The sequence below is a fragment of the Branchiostoma lanceolatum genome, chromosome 7 (genome assembly GCF_035083965.1).
Source record: "Branchiostoma lanceolatum isolate klBraLanc5 chromosome 7, klBraLanc5.hap2, whole genome shotgun sequence".
Taxonomy (NCBI): domain Eukaryota; kingdom Metazoa; phylum Chordata; class Leptocardii; order Amphioxiformes; family Branchiostomatidae; genus Branchiostoma; species Branchiostoma lanceolatum.
Genome location: NC_089728.1, coordinates 14,088,066 through 14,115,906, shown reverse-complemented (window position 1 = coordinate 14,115,906; position 27,841 = coordinate 14,088,066). Strand labels below are relative to the sequence as shown.

At 41.3% G+C, this 27,841-nt stretch overlaps 3 protein-coding genes and 2 long non-coding RNA genes across 6 annotated transcripts; 2 read left to right on the top strand and 3 right to left on the bottom strand.

The window, feature by feature from the left end:
- Nucleotides 1–701: 701 nt before the first annotated feature.
- On the top strand, nucleotides 702–21,045 carry LOC136437794 (uncharacterized). The gene is made up of 2 exons (XR_010756325.1): nucleotides 702–878; nucleotides 20,874–21,045. It is a non-coding gene; the product is annotated as an uncharacterized lncRNA (long non-coding RNA).
- LOC136437792 (GTP-binding protein Di-Ras2-like) lies at nucleotides 1,229–6,304 on the bottom strand. The gene is made up of 3 exons (XM_066432270.1): nucleotides 5,530–6,304; nucleotides 2,347–3,082; nucleotides 1,229–2,131 (listed from the first exon to the last, which is right to left on the bottom strand). Exons 1-2 carry the CDS (start codon nucleotides 5,846–5,848, stop codon nucleotides 2,712–2,714), a joined length of 690 nt encoding a protein of 229 aa, XP_066288367.1. The 5' UTR covers nucleotides 5,849–6,304; the 3' UTR covers nucleotides 1,229–2,131; nucleotides 2,347–2,711.
- On the bottom strand, nucleotides 6,881–18,244 carry LOC136437791 (dehydrogenase/reductase SDR family member 4-like). Its single transcript, XM_066432268.1, has 9 exons — nucleotides 17,835–18,244; nucleotides 14,412–14,589; nucleotides 12,969–13,049; nucleotides 12,678–12,701; nucleotides 10,771–10,841; nucleotides 9,363–9,414; nucleotides 9,000–9,134; nucleotides 7,984–8,045; nucleotides 6,881–7,059 (listed from the first exon to the last, which is right to left on the bottom strand). The coding sequence occupies exons 1-9, from the start codon at nucleotides 17,903–17,905 to the stop codon at nucleotides 6,945–6,947; spliced, it is 789 nt and encodes a 262-aa protein (XP_066288365.1). The 5' UTR covers nucleotides 17,906–18,244; the 3' UTR covers nucleotides 6,881–6,944.
- Nucleotides 19,212–27,088, bottom strand: LOC136437790 (dehydrogenase/reductase SDR family member 4-like). Of its 2 annotated transcripts, none has more exons than XM_066432267.1 (9): nucleotides 26,893–27,088; nucleotides 26,214–26,391; nucleotides 23,601–23,678; nucleotides 23,166–23,189; nucleotides 22,694–22,764; nucleotides 22,128–22,179; nucleotides 20,909–21,043; nucleotides 20,365–20,420; nucleotides 19,212–19,819 (listed from the first exon to the last, which is right to left on the bottom strand). In XM_066432267.1, the coding sequence occupies exons 1-9, from the start codon at nucleotides 27,012–27,014 to the stop codon at nucleotides 19,705–19,707; spliced, it is 831 nt and encodes a 276-aa protein (XP_066288364.1). In that variant the 5' UTR covers nucleotides 27,015–27,088; the 3' UTR covers nucleotides 19,212–19,704. The 2 variants fall into 2 exon arrangements, with proteins under 2 accessions (XP_066288364.1, XP_066288363.1); XM_066432266.1 differs by lacking the exon at nucleotides 22,128–22,179 and adding an exon at nucleotides 21,647–21,698 and having other exon boundaries at nucleotides 26,893–27,087.
- LOC136437793 (uncharacterized) lies at nucleotides 23,765–25,379 on the top strand. The gene is made up of 2 exons (XR_010756324.1): nucleotides 23,765–24,374; nucleotides 24,689–25,379. It is a non-coding gene; the product is annotated as an uncharacterized lncRNA (long non-coding RNA).
- Nucleotides 27,089–27,841: the final 753 nt, after the last annotated feature.

Below are 27,841 nucleotides of genomic sequence, written 5' to 3'. Positions count from 1 at the left end.
TTCCTAATGGGACTACCAAACGAAACCCTATGCTAAATTTTGCTATTTTTTTTTAAGCCAGAGTAGACATTTTCTGGCGAGAGGGAATGTTGTCCTTTCTCGATCCCGTTCTGAACGCTAGAAAGTTGCAACGTAAGGTCACTATCAAATTTTGCTTACAACTATAATTTCGGCATTTTTTACGACAATGATCTGTACATACAGGGAGTACATTCCCGCGATTTTACTTCTCAGAGGAGGGGGAAGTCTGAGACGGGGGAGTGGAAAATTCGTCGGGGACGTTTCCGCGCCAAGATCGCGCTCGTGCCAAAGCTTTTCCGGTCATAAATACGTCCAAAACTATCCCAGAACGATACTTTATGTCTAAATAACTTGCTGGTGCGTGTGTGTACGTTATTTGTGTACAAATGTGAGGAATTTCGGGGACTTACCGAGCGTCACTTTCCCCAAATGTCACACCTCCGCCATCACATTTCCCGCCAACAGCTTGTTATTGCCACGCTATGGCTCATGGGAAATTTGGGAGATTCTTTTACTTTATGGGGGTATTAAGTTAAATTTCTAGACAATAATAGCACAAAACGTCAGACAAGTGTATCTAAATACCGATATGTTACAGTACATATCATAATAATAAATCAACATTTTATCATAGAGGTTCATATTCCTAGCGGTTTGAATAATAAAAATAAATTAATGAAGATACTTTCCCTAGAGCTATGTAAAATAGAATAGGACATTTTGACAGGGTTAAAGGTCCCGGGCAAGCCTGGGCATGTGTTTTGCATTACTGAAGGAGGGAAAATTTGAATTTGTTGTGAAGTTGTAGCAAGCTAGCAACGCTTTGGCCACTGGAATCTCTGGGACCCTCCTCGTTGGTGAGCAAAGTAGCTAAATTCTCTTTTTTTTTCGTATTGTTCGTCATAAAACATATCTTTTGTATGAGACACATTTCTACGTATTTCAATTCATGGGCCATTACGTAATACCAAGGAGGTAATACAGATGCTGATTTCGCGGGGAGGGGTTGTGAATTTGATTTGCTTATGTCCTGGAGCATTATGATATAGAACCAAACTTAATATAGACTAGCCCTGACAACGACATTAGACATCTCTGCAAGTGCAACTTGAATGATTCTTGAATGACCTCACGATATTTCCACCCCCCACTTGGAGATTTGTTAAATTATGAACAAAACTGACAAACGAACATAAGACACCCGCCATTTATCTTCCATCATGGGAAAATCTTTATTCATTCTTAAAAAGATTGCTGTGACGTCCACGGTTTAGACATCAGCGTGTGACATCAACATATGTAGGGAAAGATACCCAACCTTCTACACACATGATAAATTATCTAATACATCTATCTTTCGAGCAGCCTTGGTGGTCGTTATTGTGTATACACAACGCCTTTGTTGTAAATGTTGCTCCTGGCTGATCATGCAGTTCCGGCTTTCAATACACAACAACACGAGTTCGGAGACCTCACGCCTCCGTGATCTTTAGAGTTTTGCTCGTGATTGTTTTGTTGAACTGAAGTTCATCGCTTATGCAAATAAGGTATTGATTAACAATACCTGTCCAATGATCCCTTTCTGTCACTCTACGGTGGACTAATCTCCAAGCAGATCTATAGTATAGGTTGCGAAGACCGTATCCAACTGGCAGAAAGAAAATCAGCTATGGAAACCCAAATGGGTTGCCATAAAAACTCATTCTTTCAGTTGGATACGGTCTTTGCAACCCGTTGGGTCTGCTTGGAGACTACGGTGGGCGTGCATGACTAGCACATCACGGAAAACATGTAACTGCGGATACACAGATAAACAGACACACCAAAAACAATACCTCCCAGTATTATAATTACTAGTCTAAGTCTTCAATTGACTTCATGTCGGCCACATGAGAAGAAAATCAACACAACGGAAAACGAGTATATAATCATACTGAAAAGATACAATATATTACGTTTTCCCTTAGCAGCTATGGTTTACTTTATTCATTCAAACTACGGCAAGTTTGACAGAAAATGTATGTGAAGTATATGAAGGAGCAGTGAAATAACCTTAACATTTAGGTATCAATATCGGACGTTTCGGCACTTGGACAATCCGGCCCATAGCCTACTCTCCAAGCAGAGCTAGGGTTTCGGCTGGTTTTTAACGTGTTTTTAGGCGTTTTTGTCATGCCTTCTACTTTGTTATCGTTTTTGTTGTGTCGCAAACCCAAGTTTGCGACACAACAAAAACGATGACAAAGTAGAAGGCATGACAAAAACGCCTAAAAACACGTTAAAAACCAGCCGAAACCCTAGCTCTGCTTGGAGAGTACCCATAGCCGACAGGACGGTTCGACACCATGTTAAGGACTGTTTCTAGACGTATTGAGAGGACACTTGACTCAAGCCTAATCCTAATTCTAACCCTAACTTTAAGCATAATCCGTGTCGGTCCTGCCCTAGGGCTAAATCCTTCTGATCGGCCAGGGGCCGAACTGCCCTGGTGCCGATACGTCCTGATACCCTATGCGCCTACACATTTAGATAAACCACTAGAAGGTTCTAGATATGATAAATCATGACACTGTTCAGAAATATACACTTGAGTTGATATGCACAATACACATTGGTCACTAAGAACATTGAGAAGGTAAAATTAAGTAGTAGTCTTTTAAACTTTTAACAGATTAGCAGTGTCAAAGAAATCATGTCCCAACGACCACGGGCGGAACCTTTCTCCACGGGTCTCCACGCTTCTGGCTCCGCAGAATCCGTGTGTTCTCCTCGAACGCTTTCCGTACCTTGGACCTGAAGGCGTCAATCTTGGACGTCTGGGAGAGCGTCACCAGCCACCGTTTCTCCTGCTCGATCAACTTCTCGAAGACGACGTCGATGTTGCTGCAGCTTTTGACGGAGCCCTCCATGAATCTGCAGTTCCAGAGGCGCGCGAGCTGGAAGCCTTGGTCCACGGGAACTTGGCGCGATTTCTCCGACTCCGTGTCGAACTTGTTGCCGACGATGATGATGGGCGTGTTGTGTACCCCGCCTCCCACAGCTGAGATGGAGTCCATGATATCTACAGAGAAGAAAAATACAACAACATTAACATTTATGTTGACGTGTAACATGCATGCCGATTTGAGCTTCTCATGAATAAACAAATCTTCAAACAAACAAACAAAGATGAAGATCTCACGCCTCCTTGAAATATTTGGACTTCCTCGTATGCCTCGTTTAATTGTTGTTCATCAATTATGCAGATTAAGGTTTGATTACTAGTAACATTTTAAATATCGAATGAACCACTTGTCACTCTACCGTGGACGTGTCTTGCATATAGCAATTTTATGTAACTGCGACAACACAAACAGGCAGAACCAAAACACTGCCTCCCAGTCCGTAAATGAGTAAACTCTTCCATTGACCCCATGACCTGGAATATCTGTCAAGTCTGATGAACGACCAGTTCTAACACCTCTGAACTCTATTTCCTGTCACCTCCGCAAGTCTGACCCACTCACTTCCTACCAGTCTTATGACAGTGTATTCAAACAAGAAACATCTAGACAAACCGAAAACCTCCGTAGAAGGAGACAAATACAGTTTTACATTCACGCAATCCCTTTCAGGGGTCAGGTTCAGTACGTTTAACCCCCAAACAAGCCTGATTTGTCTGTAGATACGCGTACGCGTGTAGCAGGTGGTTTCTGTTTGCCATAAGATAAAATATCAGACAGTGGAGGCAAATACAATAAACTTCAGTTCAAATAGCAGTCGCAAACCCATCAAGTGTTTTGCCCTGGAAACGTACAGTTCAAAATAGTTTAAGTGTCTCAATTGACAGTTTGGTTTAAGTTTCCACTCTGTGCTTCATTTTATAACCTCTTAGTCTTACATACGTCCTTGGCAACAGCTTTTAAGTACATAAACTGCTCTAAGCAGACAGCTATTACATACATATGCACATGCACAATCTCAGTATTTACGGACCTTGTGAATTAAGCGATATTTGCTCAACACGAGAGTTTTATGTCCCAACATTTTGTATCTTGTAACGGTGAGACCGCCAGCAAACAGTTGGGGGCGACTAAACCTTAAGCTAATACGGGTGGATTTTAGGATTGTTTTTACTGTACAGTACATCTTGAAATGATATTTGGAATTCGAATATTAAAACCACGGGTTTGATTCATAAATCGCCCCCACGTTTGAACAAGTCTTTCAAGTGTAAATAACCTGTGAAACATTTTCTAATGTACACCTTTGATTTATCCGCTAAAGCAGATATATTGTACCGTTTATTCTCCTTTCTCGGTGTTTACGTTTTCAACTACAGTAGCTATAGCTTAGTCCACGAAACGTATCTTAGAGGTAAAGTTACATGAAGCGTGGAGAGGATTTTCTGGCATTAGGGGTTAGCCCTTGTTTTCCCAGGGACTACTAGTATGTGGTATAAAGGCGATTGACAGATTGGTTACTGGCCATCGGCGTAATTGTATGTTATGTCAAAGTTGCAGCATTTGTATCTACGTCAACAGTGTAATCAGACTCTGCGTTCTTATAACGTAACTCTCCCAGAACTCTCAGTGACGGCTTCAGTGCCACTCTTTGAAACCAATATTTTCCCCGCCGTGGCCGTACCGCCAGCAGTCGTACTGTGCCTGTTACGTTTATTCATTAAAATACTAAGTCTACCTGATGTGAACGAGACTTAAGTGCGACTTAAGCCAGATTTTAGATTTAAGTGTGATTAAAGCGAGATGTATCATTATTCGGGCCAAGACAACCACCACACAAACGGCCACTGCGAATACAATCTTCCGAGAATTTCTAGTAAAACGCCAAACAAAGTTATGCGTAAGAAATACCTTCTTCAAACAATTGTTTTGAAAACATTACCTAACAAAACAATTACGGTGTGCCCAGGCGTGATCCACAACTGACACACCGTAGTGAGGTATGTGGGAGTGGCAGTTGTCGGGCTGTTCATGAAACCTAGTCTGGACACCACACTGTTTTTGGGGCTAAGACTTACACTACACAGGCCAACTCTTCGGCTCCGTGGCCCCCAGTGGAACTTTTACCACAACCCCCCCCCCCCCCACCTTCCCATGCACCACCACTCCCCCCGCCCCCAATATACACCCTGAGAGTCTGCAATCCAGGCTATTTTTTAGCCTCCGTTGCAGGCTCTGAACCGGCCTTTTTTGGGGGTAAATGATATACCTTTTGCAGCCAGCCCGTAACCATCAGCCACCCCCGTAACCATTTTACCGGCAAAATGGTTACGGGGGTGGCTGATGGTTACGGGCTGGCTGCAAAGAGTATATTATTTTAAGGCCCCAAAAAGGCCGGTTCAGAGCCTGCAACGGAGGCTAGCTATTTTTCTCGCCTTTTGAAAAATAAGAATTGTTTAAGAAGTCAAAACCGACGCTGTCTACTGCCATAATTTCGTGACATGGACGTATGCCTCTACTAGACACAGGCTATCAAAGTATTACCCAGTACAAGACATATATTTACCTGTGACACGTATGAAAGACTTGAGGCTGCTAGCGGAGTAGACGAGGACCAGTGCGTGTGCTCGGGAGATCTCCAGACGTCTGAGCGACGGGAAAGTGTGCGTTCCTCCCGTGTCAACGATCTCCATCCGACTGCGGCACCCGTCCATGTACAGCGGGTGCAGGTAAATGTCGTCCAGCGTCGGCCGCAGGTTCTCCTCGAACGACCCCATGACGAAGCGTCGGATGAGCGACGATTTGCCCACGGCGCCGTCCCCGAGCACGACCACGCGGTATCCCGAGGGAAGGGCCGCTTTCTTCGGCTTTTTCTCCGTCGCCATTCGCAGTTGTACGTCACAGGGTTAAGTAGTGGACACGTAGTTCAGTCACACTGAAACTAAAACGACTTTCACACTAGTCTGACTTCTGTCTGCTTCGGCGTGTGTCAACAGACGGCCACCTGTCGAACGACTCCGTAAGCTGCCCAGTTATCCTGTATACAAATGACACGTAAACATCGGAAAAACCGGTCCTGCAAGTGACAATACCTCAGAGCCCTACAGGTATATTCTGTAATGTCGGACACCCAGTTCGGCGACCCAGTTTGGTGTTCTCAAATAGCACAAATGGCCGGCTATGAAAACAGTCCTACTACACGTCAATGTAACGTTAGACCTGTAGATGTAGCCAGCTGCTCGGGCGACCCGTGACGTATTTGCCATGCAAACTGTTGTATCGATGTCTTTACCTGTGTGTACAGTACCGTCACTGTACCGGAACTTGTCTATTTTGCGCGCGCGTAGCGAGCAGTCAAGCCCGGCCCTCGTTTGCGTCTGTGATTACGTATGGGTGTATTGATTTTAAATGTCAGGCATTTTACAGTCGCAATAGATGAATGGGAACCGCATTGTGAGCCGGTGTTGACCGACTAAACAGTAAAAAAGGTCGAAGGTTGGCCATTGGCATTGGTCTTTTTATAACTACATTGTGTGTATTTATGATTTTCATAACAAATATGTATTGCTGGGCCATCAGGGCAATCTGAATAGGGCTGTCAAACCACATCCTTGGCCAACCTGACCACCTCCGTCAAAATGTTGAGATGCAAAATAAAGTCATAAAATAAAAATACCTGAACGATAGGCAGTCACTTTCTCATTGGTCGGAATGCTAGCTAATTTCCATGCTATCATTGGTTGAACTGCTATTTTCAATGGACGTCAGGATCAGTCTATTTGCATAATCCTGTCTAAGATAGCTTGTTAGCAGTAAAACTGTAATCAAATAAATAAATCAATCAAACCCATTGCAATGTTGACAGCTATGCCAGACTTTTATGATGCACCAAGAAGAAGTTGTACAAAACGTCAATGTACTTTATTACTTTTTAATGTATACCATTAGATTGTTTCCATTCTTATCACGAATAAAACATCTTCACAGCCTGGATACCGCCCCTCCCGACATGACGATGGTTTCTCCCGTGATGTATGCAGCGTCGTCCGAACACAGGAAGGCAACGGGGCCGGCACATTCCTCTGGTTCTCCCAGCCTTTTCACGAAGAAATTAAAATATAATATCATTATCAATAGTAAAACGTTATATACCTTATCAGTGCATTATATAATTTCTAAAAAAGACTCTCCCTAAGGCCCCCTTTTTACTAGATGGTGATTACTTAGTGACCATACAGAGACCAAAATCGTCTTAAAGTTTGCTGTGGTCTAATTTCGCGATAAAGTGCTTCCCCACCTTGCTATAATCTCAGAAATACCTTGTCAGTTTTTTAAACTAAAAAGTTATCAAAATTTGCTTTGAGTGGTTTGATAAATATAAAGTGAATGTGAAATCAAAACATCAAAATTGACCTACAATGTTGAGAAGAACAAAAAGTTGCAAAATGTAATCCGGTAAGAGGCTACTTTGTGACACCCTCCCTAGCATGCCTAAAAACAGTTATATCTACCGTTTTCTTAATCTCCAAGCAGATCTACACGGGGAGCGAAAATCGTATATGCTAGCCAGAGAAGGTCCAGTCCGCAGGCAGATAAGCTCCAGCTTGGAGATTACCGTTTTCTAGCCCTGCTGATCACCCCGGCCAAATTGAGCTATGGTGAGGTCGCAGACACTCACTCATAAAAATTAATGAGCTGGCCTTTTTTGGCACAAACAGTCGTTAGTTGCTCATAAATGATTAACGAGCTAGCCTTCTTCGGCAAAGCCACCTTTATGTAGATGATGTAGACGTGTCCTGATTGGCTGATAGCTTCCCAGAGACCTTTGAGGTTTTTCCTGGAGATGAGCTCCATGAAACCTTCTGATTCGCTGAAAGCTGTTGGGTGGTGACCTCGCCATAACTCGATCAGCAGGGCAAGAAAACGGCAGGCAGGCACCTTTTTTTGGCATGTTAAGGAGGGTGCTTCGTGATAGATATCTAGATCTCATAAGTTATGACAATAACAACTCTTTGGTTACCTTTTGAGAGGGAGCTGAAACTTCCGTTGAAGTTCCTTCAGTAAAGCTTCATTTTTCCACATCTGAAATTTGAAAAAGGGTGAAATCAAAACTTTACTTTGCCATTTCGAAATAACTCTTAATTTCTATATTACTAGTACTTATAGTAGGAATTGATCTTCTTAAGAGTCTGGAGACAGATCTCCATCTTCACTGCTACCTCGTCCCCCCAACGACCCGGAGGTCAAGGGACTAGGGAGGTAGAGTCTGCTGTATACGTACGCATGAAAAAGGCTATGAACTGTTGCTATGACTGCATCACCGACTTTTATGCGGTGAAAGGACTCAAGAAAAAAGAATGGGCTAATGACAAAGCACAGTAGCATGGCGACAGAGTTGGTACAGGGTGGTTCCAGTTAGACTGGTCAGTAAGTGGCGCTTGAACCACACTTTAACAGAATACATAGCTGCATACGTGCGCGTTGTTCACTTTTTTGTATTAGCTAGTGTGGCTTCAAGACACAAGAAATTCAACTTTAAAGTGTTTATGACACCAAAATACAACATTATCATCCCATCCTTGATAGAGATAAAGCCATGTTAATTTAGTCATATAGATGACATCTGCGCGCGCATCTATTTTCGTCCGTTTTTAAAAACACACTTGTGACGTAGAACTGTCGCAAGGGTCTGGGCGACTGCCATTCGGCGCCACCAGGTGACCTCAATACGACCTTCCCCGACCGAAGTCAGGCACTCATTTACACCTGAGTGGAGTTAGGAATGTGCCTTTCCCGAGGGCACAAGATCGGTTACAGGACAGGATTCGAACCCGGAACCTCTTGGTTCTGAGCCGAACGCTCTGCCGATGCGTCACACGACCCCATCATTAAATCGACGTGGCCTGATAAGGATATGTTGTATTTTGGTGTCATAAACACTTTTTACTTGAAATCAAAGCAGGAAATTTGGAATCACTTTTTTTTTACAAAAACACCTCAAGGAAACAACAAAAGAACAACCTTAAGACCACTGACCTTTTTGCTGAACTCAGTCTTGATGAGGCCCGGTGCTATGCCGTTGACCCTGATGTTGAGACGTCCACACTGGTTAGCCATGGCCTTCGTCAGACCCAGCAGAGCAGTCTTACTGACGGAGTACGTTCCGAACAGCTGTCAACAGAACAGTATACTGTAAATGCAGAAATGTTCGCGGATGTTTTATGTTCGCGGTTTTCGCGGCGACCGTTGCACAGCGACCTTAAAGCCACCGCAGACATTCTTGTTCAATACTTTAGTATATGCACATGTGCAAGACTGATATGTAGATGTACAAGACTGATCTTACTGTTTACCAGGCTAGTGATTATATTAATTTTAAAACTGTGAGGACACACTCACCTTACCATTACCATAACCAGCAACGGAGCCAACAAAAATGATCACGCCTCCCCTGTATGGGAAACAATACTCTTTTATTTTTCTGGAGCTTTTTATCACTAGCACAAAGATGTCACATGATAGCCGACAAGAGTTCGGAGACCTCAAATCTCCATGTAATACTAGTACACATCATGCAAATTAGGCCCACATTTGCATAATTTATTTTCAACTATGTTCACTGTCACATAACTTCCCAATGCCACAAGTATGAAATTCCAGTTATCTACCAATATGGAATTACAGTATTTTCTCATTAATATGTCCCTTTCTTTATGTCCCTTTATTACTCAGTTACATATGTTGTATTTTTGAACTGTCCTACCATTGAACGGAGTGGGTTTATAAAATGCCCCCATTAATTATGCAAAGTAGATTCTGATTTGCATTATCACCATTACATCATATCAAGCAATACTTAAGCTGCCATAATAGAAACAAGTATACAGGTTTGCATTGGTTGTATATCCCTCTGTAGTTTGACCAGCTGTCGGGTCCCTAGGGAATATTTGACCCAGTTTCGAAACCAACAGGGGACACCTGTCACAACATTCCTAGAATGGAAATATAGATAATCCTCATTACTTATGCAAATTCATTTCCGATTTGCATAATTTGCACTTCATTGTGTACATCTCTGTCTAAGCTACCTGCATATTAGATAACACAGAAATCTGTCGTTCCTTTCTTCAGTTATTCTCCTTGGAAAATGTTGACAAAAATGAAATACAGTTCCAGTATCACATACCAGGGGGCCCAAAATCGACATTTCTTCTCCCAACGCCTACCCACATACCAAATATCATTACAATCCATCCAGACGTTCTTCACTTATTCTGACGCACAAACATACACACACGCAAACACACTCAAAACAATATCTCCATGAAAAAATCTCAATTTTTCATGGAAATGATGACAGTTTTCATTAACCTCAAGAATTTCTAGCTTCAAGATATATAGAGTTGCAGCTCCATGTGCGTTGTACTACTGTACGTCTATTAGCTAGCAGGGTGTCAGGCCTACACTAGGAAAGCAAATAAATTAGATACCCTCTTTTTGCAAGGGACACTCTGTACATGTTTCCCTGGTAATCACACATGTACATGGGTTTCCCACTCACACTCATTGTGACTACCGTTTTTCCTGATACCAGACACCGGGACAGCATAAAATTTGATGGAAAGTCAGCCCTAACCCCCCCCCCCCCACACCCCCATTTCGGACGCCATGTCTATAAACTTAGCTAAATACCAGATTGATCGGAATAAGTTTCAATTACATTATCGTTAATCCCCACTTAGTCTCAAAATATTTGCTACACTGGCACATATTGCAACTTAACACAAGGAAAAGCAACAGTACCCACCCTCTCTTTTCCATGTGAGGCACTGCGTCTTTAGCCAGGAGAAACGCAGCTTTCACATTGATGTCAAAGACCTGATAGCAGGCGAAACGTAAAAGATATCATTCTTTCCTTCTGCAGAAACGAATAATTTCATGAACAACGTTAACCTCTTGGATATGATCGGTTTGCCGACCTTGAAGTATAAGCTTGAAGTGCAGCTGTACAATATAACGTTGGGTAACATAAATTCGCCATTTTTTCGATAATGGTTGACTGAAATCAATCTAGCAGAACAATAAACCATCCTTTTTTTCTATTATTCTGTCAGTATCATGTACTATCTTTGCACTAATCATATATAGAATAGCCATGTGTTCTACTAGTCAACATTGTTAACTCTCACTATCTGTACAGTATACCCTTGCTATGTATTGTTTCATGTTGCAATTAGCCTTCGGGCAAGAACTTGCAAATAAAATTATTATATTATATGTATATGGTAGATTTTGTCTCTAGTCGTGCTGACACCATAATATTTCAACTTGAAACTACCGCCCGCCGCACGCACAATGACGGTGTTGTCCGACAGGTGTGAACATTATTTCGGGAGAGAAGATTCGTCTTGAATATCTTACCGCTAATTACATTTTATACAGCAGCTATTCGTTCCATCCTTGGCTTGAGGAGAGTGCTATGGATATAGACGTGTCCAAGTAAAAAAAAATACACGAAAAAACGGCCGTACCGCACACATCAGGCCTTCGGGAACAACCCGTGTGTTGAGTCGGTAGAACGTCACTCAAAGTCGGCCCATCGTCATGGCAACTTGAGCATTATTCATCGGGACGTTTGACGGGATGCAGGATTTATTGCAACACTAGTAATCATCCGTTTATAGTACAACCATCGTAAGATGTTCTGTCCCCTCCCACGTCACTGGCAGCTGACATTTCGTGTCAAAGGTGAACACCAGCGGTTGACAACACTAGATATTTAAAGGGGTGCAATATTAATGGGGCACACCGCTATCCTACAAACATCGGACTCGACGATGGAAATCTAGTAACAAAACATGAAACTTCGCTCTAATAACGTAAAAACTACTTGTGAACGATAAATTCTAATGCCTTGTATTATTCTGGATAAGCTATATCTTTGTACACCCATGTATGGATTATTGGTTGCGTCGTTGTCACATGCTTTGTATCGCTTCATTTTTGCGGCCTTGAAGGGGAAATGAATCGTAGTTTAGCAGGGGCATTAGCTGGTCAAAATTATACTAGTTCGCGTCTGTGAACCAATATGATTATTAGAAGTTTTAGATACTGAACTAAAGGTTGATTGATAGAATTAAACAAACAAACACACACACACAGATGAATAAAGGTAACGAGGGCCAGGAAGATGGTAGGGTCCGAGATAACTCTTGGTATCTTGGTATCTTGGCAACAGAATTCTGGGTAATGAAAATGGCGGCGGTAAAATTCCTAAAGTGCCGTAAGTTGCAGCAACAAAGTGGCATTTACTTGTAAATGATTGTGTTTAGCAGGAAGCGGATGTGACATTTGTCTTATAAACCAGCCGACAACGATGTAGTGTGATTCTCCCACGAAGCCCTCAGACAGATCAAGATCAAGACTGTTCCAATAAGGAATGGAGAGTTTTTGACCTCGTCGCCTTCTAATGCATGCTTATCGAAGCTTTTCAGACAGTGTTCTGAATACGTTAGTCTGTCAAGTTTGCATTTCTAGCGGTATTACTGATGTTGCATCTAGCACATATCCCTAAATACCCCGTTTTCGAAAAATCGCGAATTCAAGTACCCCGCGAATTTATGTTACCCAACGTTACATGTCAACACATTTTTATTTGATGAATCGTTATACATGTATATCAGAAACTGAACTTAGATAGTAACAAACATGTACCTTGTCCCAAGCAGAGTCTGTTGTCTGAAACAAGGACAACAACAAAAGTCAGTACAAACACACTTGTCATTTAGGAGTAATCTCTAGGTAAATGTGAAATTGGAAGATTCAGGCAGTAGAACGGCAGGATCGAAATAAATAGTCAACTACTATTGCAACTTGCAGTTTTCGCAGATTGAAAATACAAATTCCCTTTGTTTCCTGAAATGTTGCTTATAGCCTTTATAGTTGTTCAATTACTTCATAAATATTTCAATGATGTTAGGTTCTAATGTGTAATGCACGTCTTACGTCGATCATGGGTTGTCCAAATCCAGGGTTGGCCGCAGCGTTAGAAACCAGGATATCCAGGCCTCCGTAGTTGTCTACGGCCTGTAGAAAAAAAACACACTCTAAGTCTGCAGCTATTCACAAATACACGCAATAAAAAAGTTTCATGTTCTACCTAGTAACTTTTCACAGTTTTAATTTGATTTGATTTGATTTTATCTATTCGACTGTAACAAGTACAGCCAGGGCTACCCAACTAGCCAAAGGCTATTACAAAGGGTTAGCCCTGGTAACAGTATTCAATACAAACGTTCACAGAGTTCATTACAAACGTTCACAAAGCACGCCAAACAGATACATAAAACGCCAAGCTGAAAATATAGAAGCAACAGAATTAACAGAAAAATATCACAAAACTAAAGTGCCTATGGTTAAAAATGCACGAGACTAAATTATATATAAAATCGTTGACAACGCAGAGCCAAAACTAAGGTTTACATTACGTACTAGGTTATACATATATCAAATATTTCAGTCATTATTTACAGAGTATTTGTTGCCAGTTTTGATGAAGTGTGGTGAACTGAAGAGAGTATGAATTGTAAGTTACTTCAGTTTCTACCCATAAAGTTAAACTGCAAGTTACAGGGACAATATTCATATGTATTATGTGTCCTGGTTACATGGGGGCCTGCATGTCCTCTCTAGCTATAGCCAGCTTGACGAGTATACGTAGAATACAACACTGTGTATTCCGTATCGCCCGAGGTCCCGGCCCAACCCGCCAGATGGCTGGGACCAACGGTGATGCGGAATACATCGTGTTGTATGTCATTTCTGTCATACATACTCTCGCCACACATTTTGATGCGAAATGGGCCACAAGTGGAGAAAACTTTTTGCCCTAAAACGAAAAATTGTAGCAACATCAATTCCAACTCCCCAATCTGGTATTCGATTATTCGACAGCGGTGCATGCGAAGCTAATTTGCATCATAGAATGCAACTCTGTGTATTCCGTATCGCGGGTCGGATCGCGCGACGGCCGGAGCCGCGGGAGGGCGGGGACCGAGGATGATGCGGGATACACCGTGTTGTATCTTATTTATGTCATACCGAGATAACACACAGTTCAATGCAAAATGCTCCAGAAGTTGAGGAAAGTTGATGTCCTCGAACCAAAAAGTGTCACAGCCACAATTCCGATGTCCGAATCCAGTATTCGAATTTTCGACAGCGGCGCACTCGGGACACGCGAAATGCGCTCGAAATATTCTATGGAAGCCCATGTGATAAAAGTAGAAGCCTGCGTGATAACCCAAGTTATCACCCGGCCCGTAACACCCGTATCGAACGTTATCCAGGTTCAAATATGACATAAAATATAATTATGTAGCCGCTGCCTTCAAGAATCTACTAGCATCCTGACAGCCCTCCCCCCCATCACTAGTACGACACCCTTACATGCTGGATGAGGTTTTTCCTGTCCTCTGCCTTTCCCACATGGCACATCATGCCTGTGACGTCCAGGTTCTCCCCCTGTAGCTCCTGCACGGCGCGCTGGACGTTCTTCTCCTGACGACTGCTGATGATCACCTTGGCTCCGTCCTGGCCAAGACGCCGCGCTATCGCCAGTCCAATCCTGAAAAGTGTACGAGGGTGTTTGTTCAGCTTTATCTGATCCTGAATTCCCCTAGTCTTCTTGTGAAGTATACCACTGCAGCAATCAGTGCATGTCCTGTCCTGAGGACTACAAACCTACAAACCTTTCCAGTTATTACAATACATTTAACTTCAAGTGTAGAGACAACAGCTAAGCCTCTGGTCCAGAAGCAAGTTTACTAACTACTCAACCACTCTCGCTACCAAGAGATCGAGGATTGTTGACTTACGTGCACGGAATTGACCATTTTTTAGATAAACTTTACTACTAGGGGTTATGTGAAGATTTCAGGGAATGCTAATTGTGAAATGGGGACACTAAACAGCCACCCTGGTCAGGGTACCAAACAGCTAACGCCCTCTTCAGTCCGTCATTGAAAATCATGGGATACTGTCCCACCAAACCAATCTAATTTAATCATGATGCAAATGAAATGATTTTTTTTTTCATCTTGAATGGTGTCTTTTCGTCCTCATTTTATCGTCATTAAAGGAGTCCTAAACCCCAGAGGGGGGAGTAATTTTCCAATGGATTGTAATTTTAGGAAGTAGAAATGAATATCTTTTACAGTATACGATAAAGTACCCACTAGTCCCGTGCGCATCCAAAAGCTTTCAGTATTCTACCAAATTCCCCAGGTGACCCTCAGCCTGTGTTTTTTGCGTTTCGGCGCATGCGCGCCGGAACGCATTGTCCTGGCTTTTACCTTCAAGCAAGGAGGCTTCAAGCAAGGACCAGGGACCAGGGAAGCTTGGTTCAACACTGTGTCGCAGATTTGCATGTGACACAGGACGGCGCAGATTTGCATGTGACACAGGACGGCGACCGCATGTAACTGCTACAACTGTTCGGAAATATCATTGCATTGTGGTTTCGGACTTTGATATCCTGAAAAATGACCATATTACATCTATTCCACAAGATTGCAGAAGAAAAAAAATGATTTCGTCAAGAAAACGACCAAAAATCGGCATAAATGATACTATAGCATTACGTCCAGTGTGAGTAGTTACGTACCGCAGCTTGGCCGATCTGGCAACGCGAAGCTCTTCGGACCCAGAAGATCCGGGTTCGTCTCCGTGCATGGATTTTTTTTTCTTTTTAGATATTGAATATCAAAAATATATATTGATATTATATTAATCTATCAATATCATATTTATGAATATCATTTTTTTTCATTAATAAATAAAGAAATATTTTATATTTGTTATTTTTAAATATTCATTTAATAGATACAAGCAGTGTTTCCGCCAGACCGCGACTGAGAGGCCGTCCACTTGGGGAGGGCCGTACCGCGAAAATTAATTGACCGTACCGCGAAAATTAATTGACCAGGAAAAGTAACTGAATGTTGTGATCAGAAAAGACTTTGTTAATTTTTCAAAATCAATTTGTTACGAAGGTCGCTTTAATACTGCTTCAATCGTCACAAAATGCGATCTATATAAAGTATACTAGTGACCAGAAGCGTCTGAAGTGTAAAGGGGTTTTCCCGCCCTGTGGTCACGTGACATCTTGCCGTCAACCAATCAGAGCACAGGATTTTATGACGCGGACCAATCAGCGCTTAAAACCTTGCATATCAATGAGCTTAAAAACATGGCGGACGGCCCGGGACGGGGCAGGTTGCGGCTCGACTTATGTGAACTCATAGCGAAAATTATGATTTATCTACGGTACATATGGAGAATTTTCACGGAAAAACACTCAAAGGAATATATATTGTGTCGAATACGGTCAGAAATGACGGCGAATCGCGGCAAATTACGACGTAGAGGCTGAAATGCACGGGCGAAATTCTTGTTTTGTTTACGTTTTTCTTGTTTGCTTCGATGACTTTCTTCGATTGAGTCTTGAAAAACGGGTTTTTAATGAGATCACCGTATGCCAAAGGCACCGACATCGATTCTTCGCAAGCTTAACAATAGCAACAAACAAAAGAGTGTGAATGTCCAACGATATAGAGCGTCCCCACGCCCGCAGTAACAAAGAAAAACAAAGAAATTATGCCGACCTCTCGTATTTTTTTCCCCGATTTCTCGGCATTTAGTTTGTCTTTTTTTTAAAGAGGACGGCCTATGTCTGAGTTCAGGCCGTCCAAAGCGACATAAGGCCGTCATTTGACGGGAAGACGCCCCTCTGGCGGAAACACTGTATACAAGGCCTTTGTCTTATGAACAGGACTTCATAGATTCCAAACCCGGCATTCGAATTTTTCTGTTCATTGTAATGGAAAATACCGTGCAGCGGCTCCTATGCGCGGTAAGATGATTCTTGCAAAACACTCGCCACTAAACTTCTATCCCCGATGTAAACAGAGGCTCTTGATGTTGTTTGCAAAACAGCGATTCTTTGTTACAGTAGCAAATGCTCCATTGTTCAGTATCGACTTCATTCAGACAACACGGACGTGGAAAGTGGCGCCCCTCGGCACAAAACTATGGGAATTTTCATGAATTTTAGCAAAATTACCCAGGAAAATAAGGAAGAAATGTTGTAAATGCGGAAACCAGAATAATACGGATGAGGTAGCTGTTGATTTGTTTGACATTTGGTAGTCATTTTAGATAGAACCTTAGCTGTTATGAACTTCTATTTCACTTAATTACCATAGTGCTGATGATTCAATGGTGCTTTTTCAAATTTTATGTTTTATTGCGTGCCATGTACATAATTACATTGATAGCTTTTATAATGAGCCTATTATACATTTTACAAATAAGTACAAGTTGTAGGCCAAGACCAGCTTTTTCAAAAGCACTTAAGTTAAGTGACGTAACTTCAAAATTGCTTTCCCCAATCTGCCTTTCTCTATTAAAACAGTACTCATTTCCCAAAATGACAATTTTTCTTATAGACTGAACAGCCCTTGAGTGACTTCCTCTGGCAGATTTTACTTCAAGTAAAGGGAAAAGACAATTCACACTTATAAACGTAGCCGAAACGCCAGCTTTTTTTAAAAGCTCTTGTTTACAATGTGCCTGACAATGCCTGACAATGCCGAATGATTTTTTTTAACCCTATCAAGGATGCCCCCCCCCCCCCTCATAGCTTCCAAACGGCATGGTGTATGATCCAATTTGCACTCGGGGGGGGGGGGGGGTATTAAAGCATGTAAATATTAATCACTCTCCATAATAAGCCTTGATTATTTGGCAAAGATACGCGCCAAAGATACTGTGTTCGTGGAACTCTAGTTACTAGTGACTAAGTGACCTCACCCATCAGTTGACGCGGTCACCACAGCTACCTTCCCCGCCAGCTTTCCTCCGCTTGGTGCCCGGCTTGCCATCTTTAAACACTGCTGGCCTACACATTGTCTTCTTCTAACCGCTAGGACGACGGACTTTGGTCCCACTAGGACTGGGCTTAGCTTGTGCTAACATTTGACCACTCTACCGTGACGGTTTATTCAAATAACTACAGACGCGCAAGAAGATAAGGGACGCTCCGAAAACAAATCCTCCCTGAACAAAGCCAAAGAGTACACCGGTAGGTACAATAGAAACTCAGTCAAATTGGTGTCATGTCGACCACATGATAATAACATCAACACAACGGAAAAAGACTATATCATCATGCTGAAAATGTACTATATATCCATTCGCTCCATTAGTAGCTGTCTTTTAATTCATTAATACAAACTAAAGCAAGTGTCTGTAGTATTCTGTACTATCCCCGTGCAAAAGTGTCCATATCCCCCACTGCAAAAGTGTCGACGTCCATGGCCAAGTCGTAAAAGTGTTTGTACCCCAGTGCAAAACTGCGTAACCCCCATGCCAAAGTATCTGCACCCACCACCATCCCAGGCACAAATGCTCGTACCCCCATGATGCTGCAAAACTGTCCGTACCCCCTGCAACTAGTGCTGCTTACCTAAACGTAACATCATCGAAGAAACCAGTTGTCCTATGCATTATTGTTGTCGATATTTGTTATTATTGTTATCATTGTTGCTACTATGTGGTCTCCACAAAATTTGCTTTATTTATCTTCTGTCGGTGATGTTGGTTATCATTGTTGCTGTCAATATTATCATTATTATTGTTATTATCATTATTATTACGATTGTTATTGTTTAACGTTTTGGTTTGTTGAAATTCTGTTGTTTCTGCCCGGACTGGGATCACAAAGGAAATCCTGTTTCCCACTGTCCGTTTACACTATGATGTAATAAAGCTGAAATAAATAAATAAATGCTGACTACATGGCACCATCTTCCATAAACAACCAAGTCATTTTATTTTCATTGCTTCAGACATTACAAAAGGAAATCATTTTACCTCCATGTTTACCACCTGTACATGTACTTATAGTCTGATTCCATAGCCCGTCCCCCTTGTCAAAATGTTGAAATACAAAATGAACTCATGAAAATGCAAATATATGTACAGGCAGCCACTCTCATTGATCAGAATGATAATCGCCATGCTATCATTGGTTGAAATTGTAATTGTGATGGGCATCAGGATCAGTCCATTGGCATCATAATTTCAATGATAGTTTTTCACAAGAAATAACAATGTAATCAAATAAATCAACCAAACTCGTGGCAATGTTGCCAGCTATGCCAGACTTTCATGATGCACAAGAAGATGTACAAAAAGTCAATGTACTTTATTACTTTTTAATGTATACCATTAGATCGTTTCCATCCTTAGGCCATGTTGATTTGATAATACATGGATTACATCCTCTGGAACCATAAAACTGATGCTAGCGTGTGAATAAAAAAGAAAATTTGGCAAAAAAAAAGGTTGCCTTCATTATGAAATCCAAGCGGTCAGGAAGGTTGGACAAATGAATGAACACAAAGAGTACAGTACATGTATACCCAATGATAGATTCTTCTTTTTCTTTATTTCACATCTTCTTATTTGACTTTGGAATTTGCTTTGGCATACCACAACATTACTAACTGTTTCCAGGAAAATGTTTTTGCAAATTATTATTCACGGCAAGCTGTTCTGTATGATTAACAGTATGGTCCTAAAACGTTTTTTTTTTTTTGGGGGGGGGGGTTTGGGAAACGGATGAAAATTGATGCGCATATAATCAAATCAACATCGCCATATCATAAATAAAACATCTTCACAGCCTGGATACCATCCCCCCTGACATGATGATGGTTTCTCCCGTGATGTACGCAGCGTCGTCTGAACACAGGAAGGACACAGGACCGGCACAGTCCTCTGGTTCTCCCAGCCTTGTCAGGAAGAAACAAAATAATCAAATCATTACTAGTATGAATATCTTACCAGTTTATGATATTATTTCATATTTCTATAGCAGAACTTTTTGTAAGGCCCCATTTCATGAAAAAAGGAGATGCTGTCTTGGGTGTGTGTGTGTGAGTGTGTTTGTGTTTCCGGATTTTTGAAGTTAGCATAACTTCTGATGGATGGATTGTGATAATATATGGTATGTGGTTGAGAAGACAAAGGTCAATGTTGAATTTTTTACAGAGACTCTAGGTTTAATAGATTTAATGTGAATGGGGAATCAGAACATCAAAATTGACATAAAATGTTGACAAGAACAAAAAGCTGCAAAATGTAATATGGCCAAAGAAAGAAAAATGTGTTTCCGGTTACATGGCCAACCCTAGCAAAAACCTGCCAACCCCAGCCTTTTTCTTGGACTCATAAACCGGAAACACAACATTTTTCTTAGAGGTTGCTTTGTGATAGATATCTTAACATTTTTTTTTCTTGCTTAGATATCTTAAGACAGCAACAACTCTTTGGTTACCTGCTGAGGGGAATCTGTAGCAGTTGTTCCTTCAGTGGGCCTTCATTCTTCCAAATCTGAAATTTGACAAAAGGGATTTAATCAAAACTTTGCCATTTCTGAAAAATCTGTACCTCTTTAAGAGTTTGTATGCATTTTAAAGGCTTAGTAATGAATATTATTACTGCAACACACTTAAGTGGAGAAAGTATTCAAGAAAAATAAATGAGCTAACGACAAAGCATTAAGTAGCTCGACAACAAAACATACATGTACATGTAGTAAAACTTTTTGCACTAGGCTATGTAGGTTCATGACTCAAAAATAAGTGACTTAAACTTGCTGCCTTGAATTCAACTTTATAGAGTGTTTATGATACCAAAATGCAACATGATCAGCCCATCCTTGATAGAGAAAACAAGACAATGTTGTATTTTGGTGTCATAAACACTTTAAGGAAGGGACAGAACAACCTTAACTTTTAGCACTCTGAAGTACCTATTTGGCACCCAATTCCGTATTGGTTACAGAGTTAGGCAGCAGGGAGAAGGTTAAGACGACTTACCGCTTCGCTGAACCTCGTCTTGATGATGCCGGGTGCGATGCCATTGACCCTGATGTTGAGACGTCCGCACTGCGGGGCCATGGCCTTCACCAGACCCAGTAGAGCAGTCTTACTGACAGAGTATGGGCCGAGCAGCTGTCAACAGTGAAAACAGCACATTATACAATAGTGTGACCACAGGCAGAAAAATCATATTTAAAGGTGAGGACATGCAAGCTATAATAGATCATAACCTTAAGAACACTGAAGTAGCTGTTTGGCTACTACTAAGTCTCTATTGGTTACTGGGTGAGGCAGCAGGAAGAAGGTTGTGTCCCTCTTTAAGTCAGTGCCTACATATCTAAATTGAAATCATGGTGTAACGGGACTTCATATTACATGAAACGACACAATGTTCTGTGGCACAGAACTAACTTGTTTAGCTTCATATGTATATTATTCATTTTTCTAAATTTACTTTGGTTTTATTTACTCAGTAAGAACCATGTATTTTTTTCATAAATAAGTATGTCAACAGAATAAAACTACCTTTGATGCATATATTCTGAAAAAATGGCCTCTATGTGTCAGTAGCTGTTTAATCTAGTCACTGTTTACAGTTGGGTAAGATAAGACATTAAAGAAAACATATGTTGTTTACATGTATGAAGAAAATCAAAGCAAAATCAGCAATTAAACAAACAAGAAATCAATGAAAAACAGTCTGAATTTTCCTATAAACCATGCTATTGTCCTTACCTCAAAAGGTACATATCCTCCAATGGATGATACAAATACTACTGACCCTGCCCTGCAAATAGATTACAGGACTGGTCAACATGATTTGATTATCAGCATGCAGTTATGATTGGTGCAGCCTGGTAATAAGCGAGCCAAGGACAATTGATTCATAGACATGCTGCCAGGTGGTCTGACCAGCAGAATGCTACACTGCAGGCTTACCAGATTTTTTTTTTCAAGAACTACGTGCAAGTTTCTGGCAGCTACAGGAGCCTGATTACTTGCCTAGGTTTCATCAGTCTGCTTGTAAGGTGGTGGCAAGGTGGTCTTTTGGACAGGTTGTTGAGTTAAGAGTCAAAAGTTTCTGGGTTTGAATTCCTAGCAGGACCAAATGCTGTGCCTTGGGAGGCAGTATGTACAATTGTACAAGACTCAGGGCTTGCTGTTTACCAGGCTAGTGATTGTAGTAATTTTCAAACTGCTGGGAGGACACACCCACCTCATTTGGTTTATAACCAGCCGTGGAGCCAACAAAAATTATTGATCCTCCCCTGTATATGTGAAATAATTATATTCACTTTATGGCAACTTTTCAGATTAAAATCTAAAAGGTAAGATGCTATTCACTATCTACATTCACATTATACAATTTACATAATATGTAGCTTATTGTTTTGCTTCACTTTTGACAACAATGATGATCTACTAATTAGTATGATTTTGATACTTGAACAATGATGGGATGGAAAAAATTACAGATGTTATTTTTGTTGTCTAATTGACCTAAGGCCACACCAATTTAATTTCTTGGTGAACGGATTTTTTTTTTAATTTTAGCACGAGGACATCATTTAAACAGAAAGCTGGGGTGAAAACTTACACTTGACCATGTTCACTCCCTGAAACTGTGTGCACCGAAGTACAAACTTTCCTCTGAGATTCTGTTTTCATGTTGATTTTCCAATCTAACATTTTTTCAAAAATTTCATCAACCAGGAAATTTGATTGGTGGGGCCTAATCAAATCAAGTAAAGAAACAGCTAGAAGGGAAGCTACAGTACTCACCCTCTCTTCTCCATGTGAGGAACCGCATCTTTGGCCAGGAAAAATGCAGCTTTCACATTTGTGTCAAAGATCTGGTGGTAAACATATTGAGAAACAATTCATCCTCCATCAAAAAGATCATTTCATAAACAATCTTTCTAGATTATGGATTTGCTTAGCTTGAAGTGCCTGACTGATGATTGTACCATATACACGTTAGAACACCATTATTTGATGAAGTGTTATACATACATGTAATATAATAATGATAGTAAAAGCATTTAAGTCCGCATAGCTTTAATTATGCGCGTAGGGAAAAATGGAGTTTTTGCGGTGATTTTAAGTTTGCGGTAGCGCTATAGTCACATACTGCTATAATATTGGACAAAAATGTTGAGGGTTAAATTGTCGCCGCAAAAAACATGAACAATTAAAACCACCGTGATCCTTTCTGCATATAAGAACCTGGAAGTAGATGGGAACAAACACTTACCTTGTCCCAGGCAGCCTCTGTTGTCTGAAACAAGGACAACAACAGAAGTCAGTACTATCAGTACTAGTACATATTGAGTTGTCCTTTAGGTGTCATCTCCATGCAAATGTCGTAATGGAAGATTCTGATGGCACCATGCAAGATGGAAATCCAATCATTTTAGAGTCAGCTACTACTCACAACTCCCAATCATCCACAAAAATACAAAATGCTCAGGCTAAGCCTTCTTTGCAGGCTTCTTGGCTGGTGCCAGAGTTTGTTTTCAGGGGGAGCGCTGATTTGTGATTTTTAACAGGTTCCTTTGCTGGAGAAATTATATCTGCCGGATAGCGTTTATACCCCTTTATACAATAGTTGTTCAATTAGTCCTTGCAACATTAATAAATGATGATGTAAATGAAGATGTTAGGTTCTGCGGTGTTTTGCATGTCTTACGTCCATCATGGGTCCGAATGCAGGGTTGGCCGCAGCGTTAGAGACCAGGATGTCCAGGCCTCCGTATTTGTCTACGGCCTGCAGAAGGAAAGAAACAATACTCAAAGTCTAGATCTGCAGCTACTCAAATACAAATACAAGCAATTAAAAGAGATTATCACATAGCTAGATGGCGTCGACCAATCAGAAGCCTCCATTGCCCATGTGTTATGGGGCCATAACACACCACTTATTCCATTTTGTAGAGGGGGGTGTCTTTTTTATGAATCTTTTTCTTACCCTTGTTTGGAAAAAATACATTTTCTCAAAATTCTCAAAATCTTCTTAAATTCATGAAAAAAATGAACAATTTTCAATTTGAGTGAAATTTAAACGGGAGAACTAAAAACAATATTTTTCACACCCCCACCGTAAGTGGAACTGTCCCATTTCAAACGATAAGCTTGGCGCTATCCGCCATTTTGTTTGAAACCTGTTCGACGTTATATGGATGGAGTGCCGCAGTTTTTCATCGAAAAGACCTGTCAGACGCCGACTTAGAGTCAGTTTTCGGGTCACGGGAAGCTGGGGAAGACGTGGGAGCTGGGGAGGAACATGCTGCAGCGGTTGAGAGGCGGAGAAGCTGACGAATGTGGCCAGGCCGAGCAGCGGGCAAAATTATGCAGGCACACAGAAGTCGCTAGCGCTTTGCTGATTTAGACGCAAAACAGTTGGAGGAATGGAGGGTAGAAAAAGCGACAGAAAGGTCAACTAACTACTAAGTGGGGCGTAAAGGTGGGTATTCTTTTCTATTTTGTTGAATGTTTAACACAGCTAGCTACTATGTATTTCTATGAATAGAAATGTACTGGTATCTCACACTGAAGTTCCCACCTAGAGGAATGGCATAGAATTTTTCAATTAGCAAAACTCAGGTATTTCAAGTATTAAGGAAATACCCAACAAAGATATTTTCAAGCAACATCTGACCAAAATGCTGATAAGTGTTGCAGAAGCTGGATAGCAAGCTGGAAAACTAGGTAAAACTAGCCGAATGTTGCGAATGAAGTGGAAAATAAAATGTAGACTTGTTTCAATTGTGATTTCAGCATGGCTGCAGGCAAGAGACCTTAACAGAGCATTTTAGGAACTACCACCTCAAGAGTTGGCACCACTACTGAGGCAGTTCTATGGAGAGGTACAGAAAGATGATGGCACTCCATATTATAAGTCAACTTAGTTACCTACGCATGTCTTAGAGTGACTATTCATCGTCACCTCAAGGGATCCCCTACCACTGCAAGTATAACATTTCGAAATACAAGGAGTTCCAAGATGCCAATAACTTGTATATTGTTGTTCTAAAGCAGCTGAAAAGATATGGACTGGAAACTGCCAAGGCGTATCCGCCCATCCTAGCATGTGACATCAGTAAAATGTTCGAAAACGAAAACCTTGGGTGTTGATGAGCCATTATCTCTCTAACGACTGGTGTACTTCATCACTTTCTTCCTGCGGCACTCCATCCATATTGTTATCGAACCGGTTTCAAAGATGGCGAACAAAGAAAATAATGGTCAAAATGGTTTAATTGGTTTTTATTCATACTTTAGTGTAACAAAAATGTTTCACACATTAGGGCTTGTCATGGTCCTGTTACCTTCAACTTTTAGTAACTTAAGACAAGAATTGGACTGTCACTATCAAATTCAGAGCAAATAATGCCAAATACTTTGTTGCCATGCTGCGTTACATGGATTGATTTACATGTATAGTATCAAATAAAGAATCTATGTGTTATGCAGGACTTTGTCTATCTTATATGGGTCATTTTGGATAGGCTATATGATAATAACGTTAATGACCCGCCTGTTCCTCGGTGTATATGGTGTCATAACGCCTGGTCATGTGCTATAACCACCGAATAAAACCACAAAGTGAGCGAAGCGAACGAGGTGGTTTTATTCGGTGGTTATAGCACATGACCAGGCGTTATGACACCATATACACCTCGGGGCGGGTCATTAACCCTTAATTCATGACTAACTAGCACCCAAAGAAAGCATGCTTTTGAATATCAAGTAGCTCTGCAATTTCAATTTTATCCTTAAACTGAAGGTTATAGGGATATAAATATATACTATGAATTTTGTGGCCTGGTCACATGAGAGCCTGTCAGTGTATGCCCTTCTACATATCCTAGTAGCATGTGAGCAGTTGTTTTCATTCCACCTAATTCATGCATAGCCAGATAAACCACCATATTTTGATATAGGGCCCAATCAGTGCATTTTAAATATCTAGAGTAGTACAAAGTCAACCTGCTGAGTATATATAACTGCTACCCATGGACTGCCTCTCTGAATGTAGTGTACTCCTAGAGAGTTGACAGAGACCATGCCCCCCACCTCCAATATAAATGCAGACCCCCTTTTGTAGGTGTACATCGAACCCAATTACTTATTGATCACTTAACCTGATTGAATCACACTTGAGTGGCCCGCCCAACATCCGGCGTTGCGGGAAGGGGCCATGGGGGGGAGGGGCCATTAGTCTTTTTTTTCTTAAGCCCCAGACAGCAGAGTTTGTGTTACACAGACTACTCATCACCAGTATAACATTGTATGATCTTACATGCTGGATGAGGTTTTTCCTGTCCTCTGCCTTCCCCACATGACACACCATGCCGGTCACATCCAGGTTCTCCCCCTGTAGCTCCTGAACGGCGCGCTGGACGTTCTTCTCCTTCCTGCTACTGATGATCACCTTGGCTCCGTCCTGGCCAAGACGCCGCGCTATCGCCAGTCCAATCCTGGGAATTTATAGATGGGTGTTGGTTCAGTCTTATCTAATAGTAATAGTAAATTCCCTTTTTGAAAAATACCACACAACAGTAAAGGAATTGCAGTCTTCATTTCGGATGGTGACATAAAGCTAGCAGCCCTTTTGGTACCTCTGCCCTTTTTGTACATCTTAATTTTCACTTGAGAATGTGCATTGACCGTGTCAATTAAACTCTTTTTTTCCCATTGCCTGTTGACAACAGCTTTTATGGAAGATTAAGGGGGCGGGGCAATAGTGGCAAAGAATCCGAAATCTGAGTCGCGTGAGCAGCTGAAATTAAAGTTACTATTAAACTTATGAGGGCGACTTGAAAAGAAATCGTGGATTGTAGTACGTACAGTGTGACCCTGGTCTTAGCTAGCACATCACCTAATCACAGAAATGTAGCTAAATAGTTTGCGGCACCCTCCTTTGAATTCACAACATGTGTGTGTATAATGTCAGGCTTGAAGGTTGTCATGATTCTTACCCATCAGTTGACGCGGTCACCACAGCTACCTTCCCCGCCAGCTTTCCTCCGCTTGCTGCCCTGCTTGCCATCTTCAAACACTGATGGCCTACAGCTAAGAATCGACTTTTAGTAAAACTCATGGTGACCTTTTTACCGCTAGGACGACGGACTTTGCTCCAGCTGAACAAGTTGTGCTAACCTTTGGTCGCAAGGTGAAAGGTTATCCCGTGCACTAGCCCCATCTAGCGATATGATGTGAAACTGCATGAGTAACAGGTTGTTGTTGCCCGTTTGGCTGTTGTTGGCAACCTAAATGTCAAAGTTTTCACAGGGTCTATATTTTCGAGTTTATGGAGCGATATTTTCTCGTTCCAGATTTATTTTGTTATACAGAGTTATTTATTATACAGAAACCACTTTTTGTTCCGGTATGAAGGAAAGGCATGCAACCGACGTGACTTTAAAGTTTTAAATTTTCCTTGGGGGAAATTATATTAATAAGTTCCACTATAAAGGTTTCAACGGGACGTGGGGAGGGTGGATATACGTGGAATTAGCTGAATAATCAAGTGACTGGATATCATCATAGGGAGAATTGAGTTGTGAATCGTTGAACATAACTATCATATCGGAAATCTTTATTGACACAACAAAAGTAGAGCGACTTTCGTAACGGAACTACTACATCTATACATACAAACAGTCACGTGGATACAAATGAATTAACCTATATAAATGCATATAAATAGATAGATCGTTAAGTATCAACCGGATCAACATGTGGAGTCCAACGTATTATCTATACAATTGGTTCTAAGGTCTAGCCATTCTTATGAAATGCTAGCCACCGGCCTTAACTGGAATTGTGTGTCTACGTATTTAATCCACATGGGCCCGGGGTTTATCGGGTTATATCAGTATCTGATTTAGAAGTAACCGGCCAATTAAGAAAAGTTGCATAGTGACA